This window comes from Leguminivora glycinivorella, chromosome 1 (genome assembly GCF_023078275.1).
Source record: "Leguminivora glycinivorella isolate SPB_JAAS2020 chromosome 1, LegGlyc_1.1, whole genome shotgun sequence".
NCBI classification, from domain to species: domain Eukaryota; kingdom Metazoa; phylum Arthropoda; class Insecta; order Lepidoptera; family Tortricidae; genus Leguminivora; species Leguminivora glycinivorella.
In genome coordinates this window covers 4,175,169-4,190,539 of record NC_062971.1, presented here as the reverse complement: position 1 = coordinate 4,190,539, position 15,371 = coordinate 4,175,169, and the positions used below count along the sequence as shown (strand labels likewise).

At 40.0% G+C, this 15,371-nt stretch overlaps 1 protein-coding gene across 1 annotated transcript in view; it reads right to left on the bottom strand.

Annotated features, from left to right (window-relative positions):
- LOC125225513 (DE-cadherin) overlaps positions 1-15,371 on the bottom strand; it is a 475,716-nt gene that overhangs the window by 30,450 nt on the left and 429,895 nt on the right. Inside the window, exon 16 of the mRNA XM_048129267.1 lies at positions 12,669-12,824. Within this exon, the coding sequence (XP_047985224.1) occupies positions 12,669-12,824 (156 nt within the window). The remainder of the gene's footprint in view (positions 1-12,668; positions 12,825-15,371) is intronic.

Below are 15,371 nucleotides of genomic sequence, written 5' to 3'. Positions count from 1 at the left end.
ACAGTGAGACTAGGCTAAAAATAGAGGAATCCTTTCAGTACCAGCGTTGGATATCCAACATTTGACACTTTGGCGCCGAGTGGGGATCGAATGAGACGCCCAAGTGGGTACGAATTGGGTGAGCTCCGCGGAATATGGTGTACTACTAGATGGAGCGTGTGGGCGAATGTACATTTTGACTTTCATCTTCTGTGGCGTTACTTAAAATATCTCTGGAGTTACCAAGTAATCGTATATATACCTACTTCCAAAGTCAGCAAATTGCATAATTTATTTTTTCTTTTTTTTCACAGTGCTTTCATCATTGGCCTTAACGTCTGTTGCAGACGATTTATGGTGTAATATTCGAAGAGCACCTTTTCTGATGACTTATTAGACCGATGCGAGACCGACATAGTCTACCGCAGGACTGACAAGAGAAATTTGCGGAAGTCGGCGCTGAAACACCTTGGCGTCGCTTCTGTCTCTTATCAGCGAGTGCAGCAAACCATGACTCATCGCAAATTTTGCGACCCTCCACAATGCATTTGCGCCACTCCGTTCGTTGTTCCGCAACTTTCTCCCAGACTCGATAGTCAATATGAAAGGCAATCATGTCTCTCTTTGCGCAGTCTTTAAAACGAAGCAACGGCCTTCCAACGCTACGCTTTGCATTCGCAACAGCACCAAGAAGAACACGACGAGGTAGTCGAGAGGGTTCCATCCTGTGCACATGCCCTAACCAACGTAGTCGTCTCTGTTTAAGAAACGCGGTTAAGCTAGGCAGCTGTGCAATTTCTAGAACCCTCTTGTTTGTCACCCGGTCTTGCCATGATATTCCCAAGATCTTACGAAGGCACCGCATGTAAAAGGAGTTTATTCGACGTTCTACTTTTGCATACGTCGTCCAGGTTTCAGCTCCGTACAAGAGTATGCTTAATATAGAAGCCTGAAAGACCAACATTTTGGTCTTTGATGTAAGGTGCTTGTTTTGCCATACTCTTGTACTAAGCTTCCCGAACATAGTCGCCGCTTTACCGATACGAATGTCGACCTCCGCATCGAGCGAGAGGTTGTTCGTTACGGTCGACCCTAGGTAGCAAAATCTGTCAACTACCTCTAACATCGTGCCATCGAGTGAAATAGTTGGAACTATGGAGGCTCCTTGTGCTAGCACAACGGTTTTCCTCTTGTTTATGGTCATGGCAAATAGGGCACATGCCTGCGAGAATTGACTGACCATTGACTGAAGCTCGCGTTCAGAGTGAGCAACAAAGGCTGCGTCGTCAGCATATAGAAGACTATCAACGAAAAGATCCTCACGGTATTTTTTGGACTTGAGAAGAGAGATGTTAAATATCTTTCCGTCGGCTCTCGTGTGCAGATGGATACCCTGTTTGTTTTCGCCAAAAGCGGATCGTAAAATAAGCGAAAAGTAAATTCCAAACAGGGTAGGAGCCAAAACGCAGCCCTGTCGCACTCCTCTAGAAACAACGAATGGGTCGGATGAGTCACCGTTAAAAACTACTGTGCCTTTCATGCCTTCGTGGAAAGATTTCACGAGCCGCAAAAACTTAGGTGGACACCCAATGCTCTCGAGCGCTGTGTACAAACCCTCCCTGCTGACAGTGTCGAAAGCCTTATTAAGGTCAACGAAAGCCATAAACAAGGGGGTATTCTGCTCACGACACTTCTCCTGTATTTGGCGAAGTGTGAAAATCATGTCTACCGTGGAACGCTCGGAGCGAAAGCCACACTGTGCCTCAGGGTAAATGCGTTCTGCGAGCTTTTGGAGTCTTGATAGAATGACTTGCCCAAAAAGCTTGCCGACAATGCTCAAAAGGGATATGCCACGGTAATTGTTGCATTCGCCGCGATCACCTTTCCCCTTGTACAGCGTAATGATGTTGGAGTCACGCATATCCTGAGGCACAACTCCCGCTTCCCAGCATTTGCACAGCAGATTGTACACTATTGGTCTCACGCACTCGAGTTTTAGTAGTTCGGCATGGGTGCCATCACCGCCGGGACTCTTGCCAAGCTTAAGTCTACTGACAGCCTTAGAAAACTCCTCTACAGACGGTAGATCGTCTATCTCAGCCTTAACATCCAGTTTGGGCATACTTCGTACAGCCTCCGGATGTATGTCAACAGGACTCGAGTAGAGATCTGTATAATGTTCGACCCAACGGTCAAGTTGCCTTTGTCTATCTAAAATTATAGCACCGTCCGCGTCTTTGAGAAGGGCTGTCTTCTTGGCTTGGGGTCCGAGTACTCGTTTTATGCCTTCATATACACCACTCATGAGCCCCCGGTCGGCATACCATTGCATGGAGCGACCAAGTTCTGACCAGTACAAGTTAGTAAAGTATCTTGTACTTCGTTGAAGTGCAGCTCTAGCACTTTGAAGCATGTGTTTTGTGGCCAAACTGGGATTCATGCGGTGCTTGAGGGCGGCGTCACGTTTGGCATCTAACAGAGGCTGCAAATGTTCGATATTAGCCGAGAACCAGTCCTGGGACTTGGTCTCAGCAAATCCGAAAACCTCAGTGGCGCTTACAGTCAGCAGTTTTTTGACACTTTCCCACTCCACGCTTATAGGTGTATTGGCGTTCCAAGCAGCCAGCTCAGTTTTTGCCAAACACTCAAACATACGGCATTTTTCCCCATCCCTAGTATTAGAAAGATTCAACTTTCTCCTACCAGGCGTTTTGGACGAATGAATCCTCTTTTGAGTGATGGCTATTTTTGCTGCTACCAAGGAGTGGTCGGTATCACAGTCAGCGCTATGAAACGTGCGTGTGTGAAGGAAGTCGCGGAGATCCTTACTTCTGGTCAAGATCACGTCCAGCTGATGCCAGTGGCCAGATCGCGGGTGCTTCCAGGAGACTTTCCGGGACGGATTGCCCTTAAAGTATGTATTGGTTATGCATAATTGGTAATCAGAGCAAAACTCTAGTAAGCGTTGGCCACAGTGCTTTAGTTTTACTATTATGCTGTGTAATAAATAAATGAAAAATAACTAATAACTCTTAAAAAGTACGCACATGTGGGTCACACGTCCCTCCCTGTAAAAATTGTCCTGAAAACGTGCAACTAGGAAAAGTAGAAAGCATTTTGATACTCAATTCGATAAGTGTACATCGTGAAATAAATGTCATATACAACGAAAAAACTACCAAGGCCTCAGAGTGTCAAAAGCTGAATTCGAACGAGTGGCAAGGGTCAAATTTTCAAGTACATATATGACAGATTCCCGAAAGCTTGTGGTGCTCCAGCAGAAGTCTATATCCTACGCCGTAACGCCCGTAACGGTACGTCCGTCTTCCGTCAGTACGTCTCCGTTAAGTCAACATTTGAATATTCAAATTTCACGAAAAGAACATCTTTTCGACGGGCTGTTGATTCATTATATTACATAACACCTGAAATTTTAAGGAATTCAGGTTCTCTCGAGGGTAATGACAACAGCTTTACACGTGGATTCCTCAACCGTTAAGAGACAACACGAACAAACTTACTTAACTTACTTATAATCAATAGAATTTCAAATTTAGCTTTTCGATTTGGAGCTCAAATTAGACTTAACAAAATATGACACGTGTACCTACAAATAATCAAAACTTATTGTCCCAGAGCTGTAAGAACCTCTTTTTGACACATGACAGCGTCCACAAAACGTAAACTCGCGCAACCTAAGATTTTTGCGGATCTTCGTTAGTGAGTATTTTACGATATTAATTTATCACGCAGGATTTACTTATTATGTCATTTATCATTCATTTTTATTTTTAAACTAGTGCTGTGGCAGAGTCTGTCATTTCGATTCAAATGACATTTCAGTAAGTTGATAGAAATCGTATATTTGTTTAAGCGCCTCCTTGTACATAGGGCCTAATCGATTCAACCAATTCGAAATTAATCGTTAGATTTGGCAAACGATACGTCTTAGCCACATCGCAACATACTTCAAAACAAATGTGTCAAAAATGTGAACTTACAAATCCGGGACAATAAATAATTAGTTCTAATTGGTGACTAATTCCAGTGTAAATGCCAACGGATGACGTTGAAATTAAATTTTGTAGGGGGCGGAATGAGACGCCAAGTAGGAACCAGTGGTTTATTGGTTTAACTTCCAATACTTAATACAAATAATCATCATACAAGTGGAGTACCTAGCTAAACATGAGTTGAAGGTCCTCAGGGACGACCACTGCAAGACCAAAGGCCAACCGATTATGAAGCTTATGGGCGGTCCGTGTAGACGGTCTCGACCCGTGCTTCATTTGTTGGTTGGGCTTGGGGCATAGCAGAGGCCGTCTCCCAAGCTAGACCTAGCTAACAACTGACGATCGTTTTTTTTTTTTGATAAGTGTGGTTGGAATTTAGAGCAATGCTCTATCATATCCAAAAGAGGACGCTGGGATGTCCCGAAGGGACATCCCGGGGAAAATGAAAATGAAAATGAAATGAAAATGAAATATTTATTTTTCAAGTAGGCATATTACAATGCGCATATGAACGTCAAATAAAGCTACGCCGGCTCTAACCCTACGCCTCAGCCTCGAGAAGATTTCAGTCCCCCCTCAGTTGGGTGGGGGGTATCCACTATGGGACCGACAAGAAACTCGGCGGGCAACTTCTTTTCAAAACATTACATCTTATAATTAACATGCATTAAATAACAAGATACAATTTAACATGCAAAAGTATTCATCAAAGAATATGAACAGACTAGGTACTCTATGGAAATTAATTTCAATAAATTATATTATTGCTTAATAATACGTCGTTCTTCTTCAGAGAAAACATATCAAATTGTCACAGAAGAAAAAGATAATATGAATCTCAATATCATTAAATATGTAATTTACCTACACAACATAAAATATAAAATATTTGATGTGCTTTCTTATCTGAACTGTGTCCTCTATACATAATACAATTATTTTAATTGTTATTCGTTTTTTGTAGTTTCTGGTTCGGGCCATGCATGTTTGTCTGTCAAATAGTCCTCGACTCAGTAATAAGCCTTTAACATCAATGTTTTTTTTAAGTAGTTCTTAAGAGCTGGGAGGGGTAATCTCAAAGCAGTGTCAGGTAACTAATTATAAAAATGAATGCATTGCCCAACAAATGACTTCTGTACTTTACGGACACGAAACTTCTTTATGGCAAGCTTATTTTTGTTTCTAGTGTTATAATTATGGATATCAGAATTCTTAGTGAAACAGACTAAATTCTTAACAACATAAATTATACTATCATAAATGTATTGGGAAGCTACAGTTAAGATATTAATTTCTTTGAAGAGTTCTCTTACTGATTCACGTGTTCCTAAGTTGTAAATAGAACGAATGGCTCTCTTTTGTAATACAAAGATAGTCTGTATGTCAGCTGCTTTGCCCCAAACCAGAATACCGTATGACATTACACTGTGAAAATAACTATGATACACTAGGCGAGCTGTCTCAACATTAGTCAGTTGCCTGATTCTCCTAACGGCGTATGCGGCTGAACTTAATTTGCTTGCTAGTTTCTTTATATGAGGACTCCATTGTAGATTTTTGTCCAATGTTAAACCAAGGAACAGTGTTGTATCTACCATCTCTCATCGGAGAACTGACGATCGGCGGCCGCGCAGCGGCTTTTATTTCCGGAAGCCGAGGCGCCGCGCTCCCCGCGCCGCTCGGAGTAGTTACTTCGCTCGCGATCGGGTCGGTCGGTCCGCTGAGCGCGACAGGTAGTAGTGTGCGAGTGAGAAAGTATTCGAGCCCGCGCGCTCGTGCGTGGTAATGTTATTCTGTCTCGCTACAATTTTCGTTTTCGGTAGAATTTTGTTTCTAAATCATCCCGATCGGGGCTCTGTTCGATATCCCATTTCTATACCAGATACGGGTTACTTGTAGATACCGAAAAGGTTACTTTACGGCACGTTTTTTTGTCCGTATTTTCATTTTCTCGAGAAACTTTCAGGTTCTAATTTCATATATCTAAAATGACCAAGGTTCGAAGAAGACACTTTGATTTCTCAAGCTGGATTCGAACCAGCAACCTCCGTATACCGGATGCCAACATTGCCAACCTGAACAGCGGCCATCTGGTCATTTTCTTTTTGTATATTTATTTCACCTTCTAGATTAGTTCGGCTTGGATAAGAGGTAAAATACCTATGCCTTTAAAATTAATTATGAAGTATGGCACATAGTGAAAAATGGTTCGTAAATCTAGCAAGAATTCCGTGGCTTACTGCCAGAATAAAGTTTCATGCGGCAATTCCACAGTCATTTGTTTTCAATTGGAATGTGTCCCAGTCGGTTGAACATTAGAGCATTTGGTTTAAGTTATAAGTTGAATTAAGGTGCCGTGAGAGTAATGTCTGAGTGGACGCCCGGAGCGGAGCGTTCGGTGGGGCGTAGAGCGGCGCGGGCGAGCGTGCGTCCACCCTATGTGTCGGCTCAGGAATTAACTAGCTCATACAGCTTCAATTGTTTGACATGCACTGCACGCTGCACGCTCCGCACTGCTGTACGTCCAATATGAGTGTGCACATAGACCCTACATTTATAAAAATACGTTTATTACCATAACACAAAAAAAGAGTACAGCAATGGAAAAACAAAAAAAATATAAAATAGAAATGTAATATGTTAATTCACTTAAGCTAATTTAGGGTTTTTCCTTTCCCTTTTGGGCGTCAGCGACCAATGTGCGTGGCATAGACAGTAGGTAAATATCATAATATCAGAATATTTATTTATCCTTTTAAATAAAATTAAAGGAAGAATTATCTCATCTCAATGCAATTATTTAGCTTTTGTGGAAAAATTGTTTTAAACATAAAAGTGCATTTAGATTTCAATAAGCGAAGTGTCTCGAGAATGTACCTACTCAAAATCGCGAAATCAATGGCAGCCGCGTGACATAAAGCGCCTAACATTTAGTACCCTATTACTCGTATCATCTATAAAAACTGAAAATCTCTGCTCTCTAAACCTACGGAGCCTTAAATCAATTAATGAAAGCAAGCATAGCTGAACACTGGCTACGTCTACGTAACCTCATTTTGGACAACTTATTATATTATTTTAATATGGCGCCGTCTACCTGACTATTAAATTATGCTTGCATTCCAGAGATTTGAAAAATTAAGAGTAGATGTGTACATTTTAGGAATGCTTAAATGGAAAACAGAGTTTCTAGTTAAGACCCCTTACTCCTTAGAGCGCTCATCAATTTCACGAAACGGCCATCGATAGATGGCGTTGGCGCTCGGTACGCGAGCACCGGCAACTCAACGCGCGTTTCAACGCAGACACGAATAATCTTGATAGTTTTGAATTAAATTGCTAATAACATAATTTTCAATTTTATATGGGGACTCTTTATTTAATTTCATATTCATGGTATGGTAGTAGTAAATAAGGTATATGAATGTAGTAAAAGTATAGTATTAGTCTACATGTACATATATAAATTCAGGTTTCCTAATTGATTGATTCAACAACCAACACCGCTGAGCCGAAACTACGAAAGCTAGAAAGTCGAAATTTGTATAGATTGCATTAACAAAATTTCGAAGAGATAAGAATCGATTATGAAAATTTACACCCCTAGTAGAGGGAAAAAGGGGGTGAAAGTTTGTAACGGGATCAATTTGTTTTTTTTTTATTAGGAAAATTTTAGTTAGGAACTTGAAATTAGAGAATAGTTTAATAGTGATTTCTGTTTTTTAGGGTTCCGTAGTCAACTAGGAACTCTTATAGTTTCGCCATGTCTGTCTGTCCATCCGTCCGTCCGTCCGTCCGTCCGTCCGCGGATAATCTCAGTAACCGTAAGCACTAGAAAGCTGAAATTTAGTAACAATATGTATATCAATCACGTCAACAAAGTGCAAAAATGAAAAATGGAAAAAAATGTTTTATTAGTGTAAAGTGTAAAGTGGGGGCTGATTTTTTTTTTCATTCCAACCCCAACGTGTGATATATTTTTGGATAGGTATTTAAAAATGAATAAGGGTTTACTAAGATCGTTTTTTGATAATATTAATATTTTCGGAAATTATCACAGTTATAGTGACTTTCATATTTTTATAAGAACAGCATGCACTTACGTCCAGAACAGTGACATTTGGTGCATTGGAACTGCTCATGATGTGTCACTTTTTAACCGTCGCCTCAAATCTGAGAGATTTGAGGCGAGGTTCTCAATTCGTCTGTATGTTTATTTATTTTTTTCATTTTTTTATGTATGTTCCTCGATATCTCCGTTGTTACTGGACCGATTAAAAAAAAAAATTGAATGTATAATGTATATGAATACAGATTGGTCCCATTTTTCTCAGAACCCAGTTCTGATGATGGGATCCTGGAGTAATCGAGGGAACTCCTCGAATCTGAAAGGCATACGTATGGTGATTTTTGTGTTTTTAAAGGAACAGCATGCATTTAGGTAGGGAACAGTGACATTTGGTGCAGTGGAACTGCTGATGATGGCCAGAACGGAACTTCTCAAATCTGAACGGCACGCTTATAGTGACTTTGGTATTTTTATAAGAACAGCATGCACTTTCGTCCAGAACAGTGACATTTGGTGCAGTGGAACTGCTGATGATGGTCAGATCAGAACCGATCTTCTCAAATCTGAACGGAACACTTATAGTGACTTTGGTATTCTTATAAGAACATCATGCACTTACGTCCAGTCCAGAACAGTGATATTTGGTGCAGTGGAACTGCTGATGATGGTCAGAACACTCAGAACCAAACTCTTCAAATCTGAACGGCACGCTTACAGTGACTTTGATATTTTTATAAGAACAGCATGCACTTACGTCCGGAACAGTGACATTTGGTGCAGTGGAACTGCTGATGATGGTCAGAACCGAACTCCTCAAATCTGAACGGCAGTGACTTTGGTATTTTTGTAAGAAAAGCATGCATTTAAGTTCAGAACAGTGACATTTATTTAGTTATGTTTGTTAAGCATAATTATTGAGTTTTCAAGTCAAAGTTTGTCAAGCTTCGATTTCTTATAATCGGATTCATGAGGAATTGAGAAACTCCTCAAACCTTAGCGTTATACGTATATTGATTTGTGTTGCCATCAAATAATTAAAGCATTAAAAGCAGTTTTAAAAAATACCTACACATTTCTACATAATCCAACATTCGCAAGTAGCTTTCACCACAACCCGAAAGGCGGCGGTTTTTTTTTCTTAAAAAATATTAAACGTTTTTTATGGGATAGGAGGCAAACGAGCAGATAGGCTGCCTGATGGTAAGCGATCACTGCCGCCCATGGACACCAGAAGCACCAGAAGTGTTGGAGGGGCGTTGCCGGCCTTTAAGATGGATGTACGCTCTTTTCTTGAAGGTTTGATGGTCGCATTGGTCCGGAAATACCGCTGGCGACAATTCATTCCACAGTTTAACTGTGCATGACGTGACCAAATTTGCAAAACATTGCGTCTTAGAAACATTTTAAAGGGTGAAAATCAAAATATGTACACCGTGTCCAATAAGTTTGAATACAGCACAAATAGCCAATAAAACAAAATGAACAAATAGTTACTACATTATTATTATATTTTATGAATGGCACTCTTATTTACTACATTCACAACAAATCTTTTGGAATAACTCCAGCATTAACTTGTTTACCAGCCTCAAACGCTTCTCAAACGGATCACACGCGGCACGCACCGTTTTCTTCACATTTCATCCCAAATACTCTCAATAATCTTTTTGAAATGATCTAGGTTTATGATTTTATAAAAATTTAGTCTTCAAAGCAGCTCGTCAGCCCAAATCTAATGAGCCCAAACATGATGGGGTTATGATGAGGAGAATAGCAGTTCTGTTGACCACCTCCTGACTCCATCATGAGACCTTGGACCTCATCTAGTTCGATGGTGCTCGTCAGCCCAAATCGAATGAGCCCGAACATGATGGGGTTATGATGAGGAGAATAGCAGTTCTGTTGGCCACCTCCTGACCCCGTCATAAGACCTTGGACCTCATCTAGTTCGGTGGTGCTCGTCAGCCCAAATCTAATGAGCCCAAACATGATGGGGTTATGATGAGGAGAATAGCAGTTCTGTTGACCACCTCCTGACTCCATCATGAGACCTTGGACCTCATCTAGATCGATGGTGCTCATCAGCCCAAATCTAATGAGCCCAAACATGGTGGAGTTATGATAAGTAGAATAGCAGTTCTGTTGAACATCTCCTGCCTGACTCCATCATCATGAGAACCAGAACCTCATCCTGGTCCCAAAATATAATAATAATTCAAACTCTCAACAAACTTCACGTATAACTTAAAATCCAAAATCATATGAAAAGCATGTCGAATGCTAAAATTGCATAAGGTGTAAAAAGGATCAAGATTTGTTTAGTCGCAGTTTACGGCACTTCTCGGAACTATCGAGCTGCTTACGAAAGCTAGGTGCGCCGGACGATCAAACGCAGGTCCGTTGTCTTCGAGCGCTCGGCGCAGACTGAGCGGGCTCGCGTTAGTACAGTGTCTTTTATTCGAATTTTAGGTGTTTTAAAAACATATCTATCGACAGAAAGGTATGTCTTATATGTATGATTTTTTTCTTATAGGTCAATAAGAAGTTCTAGTTTAGGATAATATTATTTAAGAGTTACAAAAAATGCAGGAATCGCAGGAAAAATACATAATGTAAACCTCTTTTTATCGAAAAAATGGGGAGGATACGGAAGGTTATTTATCCACCATTTCAAGTAAATCTTAAAATGTCAAAGTATTAGCTAACTCGTACAGGATATAACAAATAGGATTGTGATCATTTATTACCCCAAATAACATTTTTAACAGCACAATCACGATTCTAAACGAGCTATCCCACTATGAAAATTGAAAACGTCTTCCGAAAAAACTGATTTTTCGGAAGTATAAAAAGACATATTTTAAAGTAGTACCAATTGACTTTCTAGCTTAAGATATGTACTTTTAGGAACATTATCATTTTTTTAATAATCATTTATAGTTTCTTTATAATTTTGAATGAAAAAGGTTCTATTTTGCAAAAAACGCTCGTCTTTAGGAATAAGGCCTCCTCAAAATTAAATTATATTTTAGAAATGTTTAATGAATTTTATTGAACCCAATTATAACATTTTTAGGAGCCTCATTCTGCATTCTGTTATTTAGCGAAATTTTCCACTATATAGGTCAATGGGACATGTAGCGACATCCGCCATAAGAGAATCTACATAGATATTTAGATATCTTACATAATGTTCGTTTTTGTTATCGCTCTTGTTCCACTGTCAAAAACATAACAGAGATGTTATGTCACATGTTCTCGCAAGGCATAAAACGTCACCCGTATATATGCCCTCGCACGCTTTGTCAAGAATTCCTAAGTTTAATGCCATAATTTGCTGGAAATGTCATAAGTAAAGCCTAGATTTTCTAGCAACGATAGATATAGGAAAAATATACACGAAAGGTTTTGAGCAGGATCTAAATTTAATAACCTTATGTCCTGTACACTCTCATGAAGCATACCATTTATACTGAAAGAGAGAGATGTAGGGGTACTCTACTAAATCCTCAATCAGTACCGTAGTACCGCTTTTCTCTCCGGTAACTCTATATAAAAAAAAATATACAAACGTTGGTAATTAGCTGGCTACCAATCATATATTGTTGTAATGGAAAAGCGGTGCCATTATGACGTCACAAGTCCATCAGCTAGGGCTACAATTTAGCCTTATGTCCTTGACTGTAGCATATTTCGGTTATCGCCTGGGAATAAAGTGCGTCACCGTCCTATAAACTATTTGTATGCAAATTTTTATGGCTATCTGGTGCGCAGTTAGGGTGTGATGGTCAAACAAAAAATATGCGTGTAGTTTTAGTTTTTTTTCTTCTTACATATTTTCTAACGATAACATTTATCGTGGTTATTTTTTGACTAGGTATTACGATTTAAATATTTCGATTTGCTACTCTTCATTAAAACGGAACCTTTAGATCTCTACTATATAGAATCCCTACTCTCTCTGGTCTGTACTCTCTTCGTAATTGTTGAAAAAATCGACTGTAGATAGAAGTTTCGACTCAAAAGACTTAAAGTCAGTTTCTTTTAATATTGCTTCCAATCAGAATTGGTCCCTTGCGATATTAATATTAGACAGTCATGTTGAGGGCTACCCCACACCAACATCTTTTGAGCGTCGGTATCTAGTTAGCGATATGAAAAATGAAGTCGTTGCGTAGCGTACGACTGACTGTCAGGTCTACCTTGAAACTTGAAACACTATGCGTTCTTCGTGATTAAGCGAGTAGTGCTACCTATAAACTCAGCAGTAGACTCTTCAGGTATTTCCTTAATGGTCACATTGACTAAAACTGAGCTGTCAACATTCACTCTGTTCACCAAGTTTAAAGGAAAAATATACTTTCCCCTCACTATAGCGAGGAAAATACAACGAAAAAAATACGTTTATCGCTGCTTCCAGTAGTTCCACAGGTGGTAAATCATCTTCATCACTAGATTCACACACTTTTATCAATTTTAACGTAGAAAATTTTACTAAATTCAAGGTCAAATTACTTTATCCACTAGTGGATAAAATGCGTCTTTACCTGATGGCATTGAAGAGTAAAACACGTGTTTCCGAGCAAGTGAGGGGAAAAGATACTTACATCACCCTCGTCCACGATGAACTCCTCAGCAGTGACGTTAATGAACCGGATGGAACCGGATTTGTCCACGGCTTCTTCAGGTATCTCCTTGATGGTCACATTGACCGTGGCCTCCACCCAATGGAAGGGGACGATAGGCTCATTCTGTTCTGTCACCTGGTTAGAAAAAAAATATGGAATTAGTTATTTGTACTTCTTTACGGGCAAAGGGGGATCGTGAGAAAATAATAAGGAATTAGTTGTAAGTACTTCTTAAACAAGCAAGATCATAAATGTCATCAGGTACACCTGCGTGCGTAGCCGAATACACAAACGCTCACGAAACGAAACGCTTGCAGATATCTATATCTCTCGCTCTTGCGTATTGGCGCGACAGAGCCAGACTACCTTTCGCGGCGTTTTGTTTTCGTTTCGCGTCGCAGAAATGCTATTCGGCTACGGGGCCTGAACTGGTCATTTAACTGAGAGTATCGTTAACGCGAATTGGCGAACGATAAGCAACTCTCTTCGTCACACCAAAACGAAAGAGATAAAACTACAATACACGGCGGATCGTGAACTCAATTGAACTCTTTGCTAGAGGGCGCGATTAATTGTACAAAATGTATGTTTAATATATTACTGGTAGATGCTTCTGCATTAAATTTGTATTAAGTAGTAATTAAAACAAACTAAGGGCCAGTTGCATCAACCACATTTGGCAGACACATTATCGTTACACAGCAGAGGTCTATGGAACTTCCCATACAATAAAATTTAACGAATGCTTTAACGGTGACAGGCGGTTTGGTGCAACCGACCCTAAAAGTAGTGATTTGAGATTTGGTTGTCACCTATGACGACTTATTTTTTTCGGTTTTATGATGTTACTAAATAAGTACTCGTTCCTTTATCCGTATACTAACGCCGTGTCGTGGGTGGGCGACGGTCGTCGCGTCTTATACTTCCATATCGATAAGGTTTGATTTCGTATGCGTCGCATCGCCGTCGCGCGACCATCGCGCGACCGTCGCCCACGCAAGCTACGGCGTAATATTATAAATGGGAAAGTGTGTGTGTCTGTTTATTTGTCCGTCTTGCACGGCAAAACGGAGCGACGAATCCGAGTGATTTTTTTAAGTGGAGATAGCTGAAGGGTTGGAGAGTGACAGAGGCTACTTCTTGTCTCTTTCTAATGCGAGCGCAGCCGCGGGCAAAAGATAGTATTACATAAATGTTAAAATGCATTTCTTATGAAATGAATGTGAACTTTATTACTGACTATTCTGCAACTACCGCGTTTTTAAATCAAATGTATCTCTATTCAGAATTCAGCAATCTGTGCATAGCATCTTGTGCAGATCTTTGTGCTTCCCCAGTTGCAAGAGAACTAATCAAATGGTGGTTCAAAGGCAAGCTACTGTCTTCAGGGCTGAATGGCATGTCGTCATACTCAGTTTCAGGTTTAAACCGTTTCACAAACAAATAGGCCAATTCTGAAGTGCAGCGAGTTCAAGTCCTATATAGTAACGTAAGCACTGAGCAGACGACGGGACGTGTATGGAATTATCGATGCTTGGTCAGGTAAGTGGGTATCATTTCGAATCAAAAATAACCATTTTCATGTTTATAGCTATTGAAATAGTAACCATGAAATAGGCCCGATCTTAGTGTCTTTTTTAGGGTTCCGTAGTCAACTAGGAACCCTTATAGTTTCGCCATGTCTGTCTGTCCGTCCGTCTGTCCGTCCGTCCGTCCGTCCGTCCGCGGATAATCTCAGTAACCGTTAGCACTAGAAAGCTGAAATTTGGTACCAATATGTATATCAATCACGCCAACAAAGTGCAAAAATAAAAAATGGAAAAACATGTTTTTTTAGGGTACCCCCCCTACATGTAAAGTGGGGGCTGATATTTTTTTTTCATTCTAACCCCAACGTGTGATATATTGTTGGATAGGTATTTAAAAATGAATAAGGGTTTACTAAGATCGTTTTTTGATAATATTAATATTTTCGGAAATAATCGCTCCTAAAGGAAAAAAAAGTGCGTCCCCCCCCCTCTAACTTTTGAACCATATGTTTAAAAAATATGAAAAAAATCACAAATGTGATAAAGACTTTCTAGGAAAATTGTTTTGAACTTGATAGGTTCAGTAGTTTTTGAGAAAAATACGGAAAACTACGGAACCCTACACTGAGCGTGGCCCGACACGCTCTTGGCCGGTTTTTTTTTTTTTCAATTTAGTGTAGCGGCAACATCTAAAAATCGCTACGAATTTTGAAAAAGTTGGTGTTGGAAGTGTATATCCCTTGGAATTTTATAATACATATAATTTTTAATACTATACTTTAATACTAGTCGAACCCCGGCTGGCACCAATGAGTTTTTCGGAATTTATTTGCGATATTTGCCAGTCGATTTTCGGTGAAGGAAAACATCGTGAGGAAACCGGACTAATTCCAATAAGTTCTAGTTTACCCTTCGGGTTGGAAGGTCAGATGGCAGTCGCTTTCGTATAAACTAGTGCCTACACCAAATCTTGGGATTAGTTGTCAAAGCGGACCCCAGGCTCCCTTGAGCCGTGGCAACTGCCGGGATAACGCAAGGAGGATGATGATAATGTTTAATACTATCTTCATCTTTTAATTTCCATTTCGAGTCCTGTAGCCATCTCAGTGCTCGCCCAATAAATTCAAGCCTTACCGAATGCTGATTGCTTTGA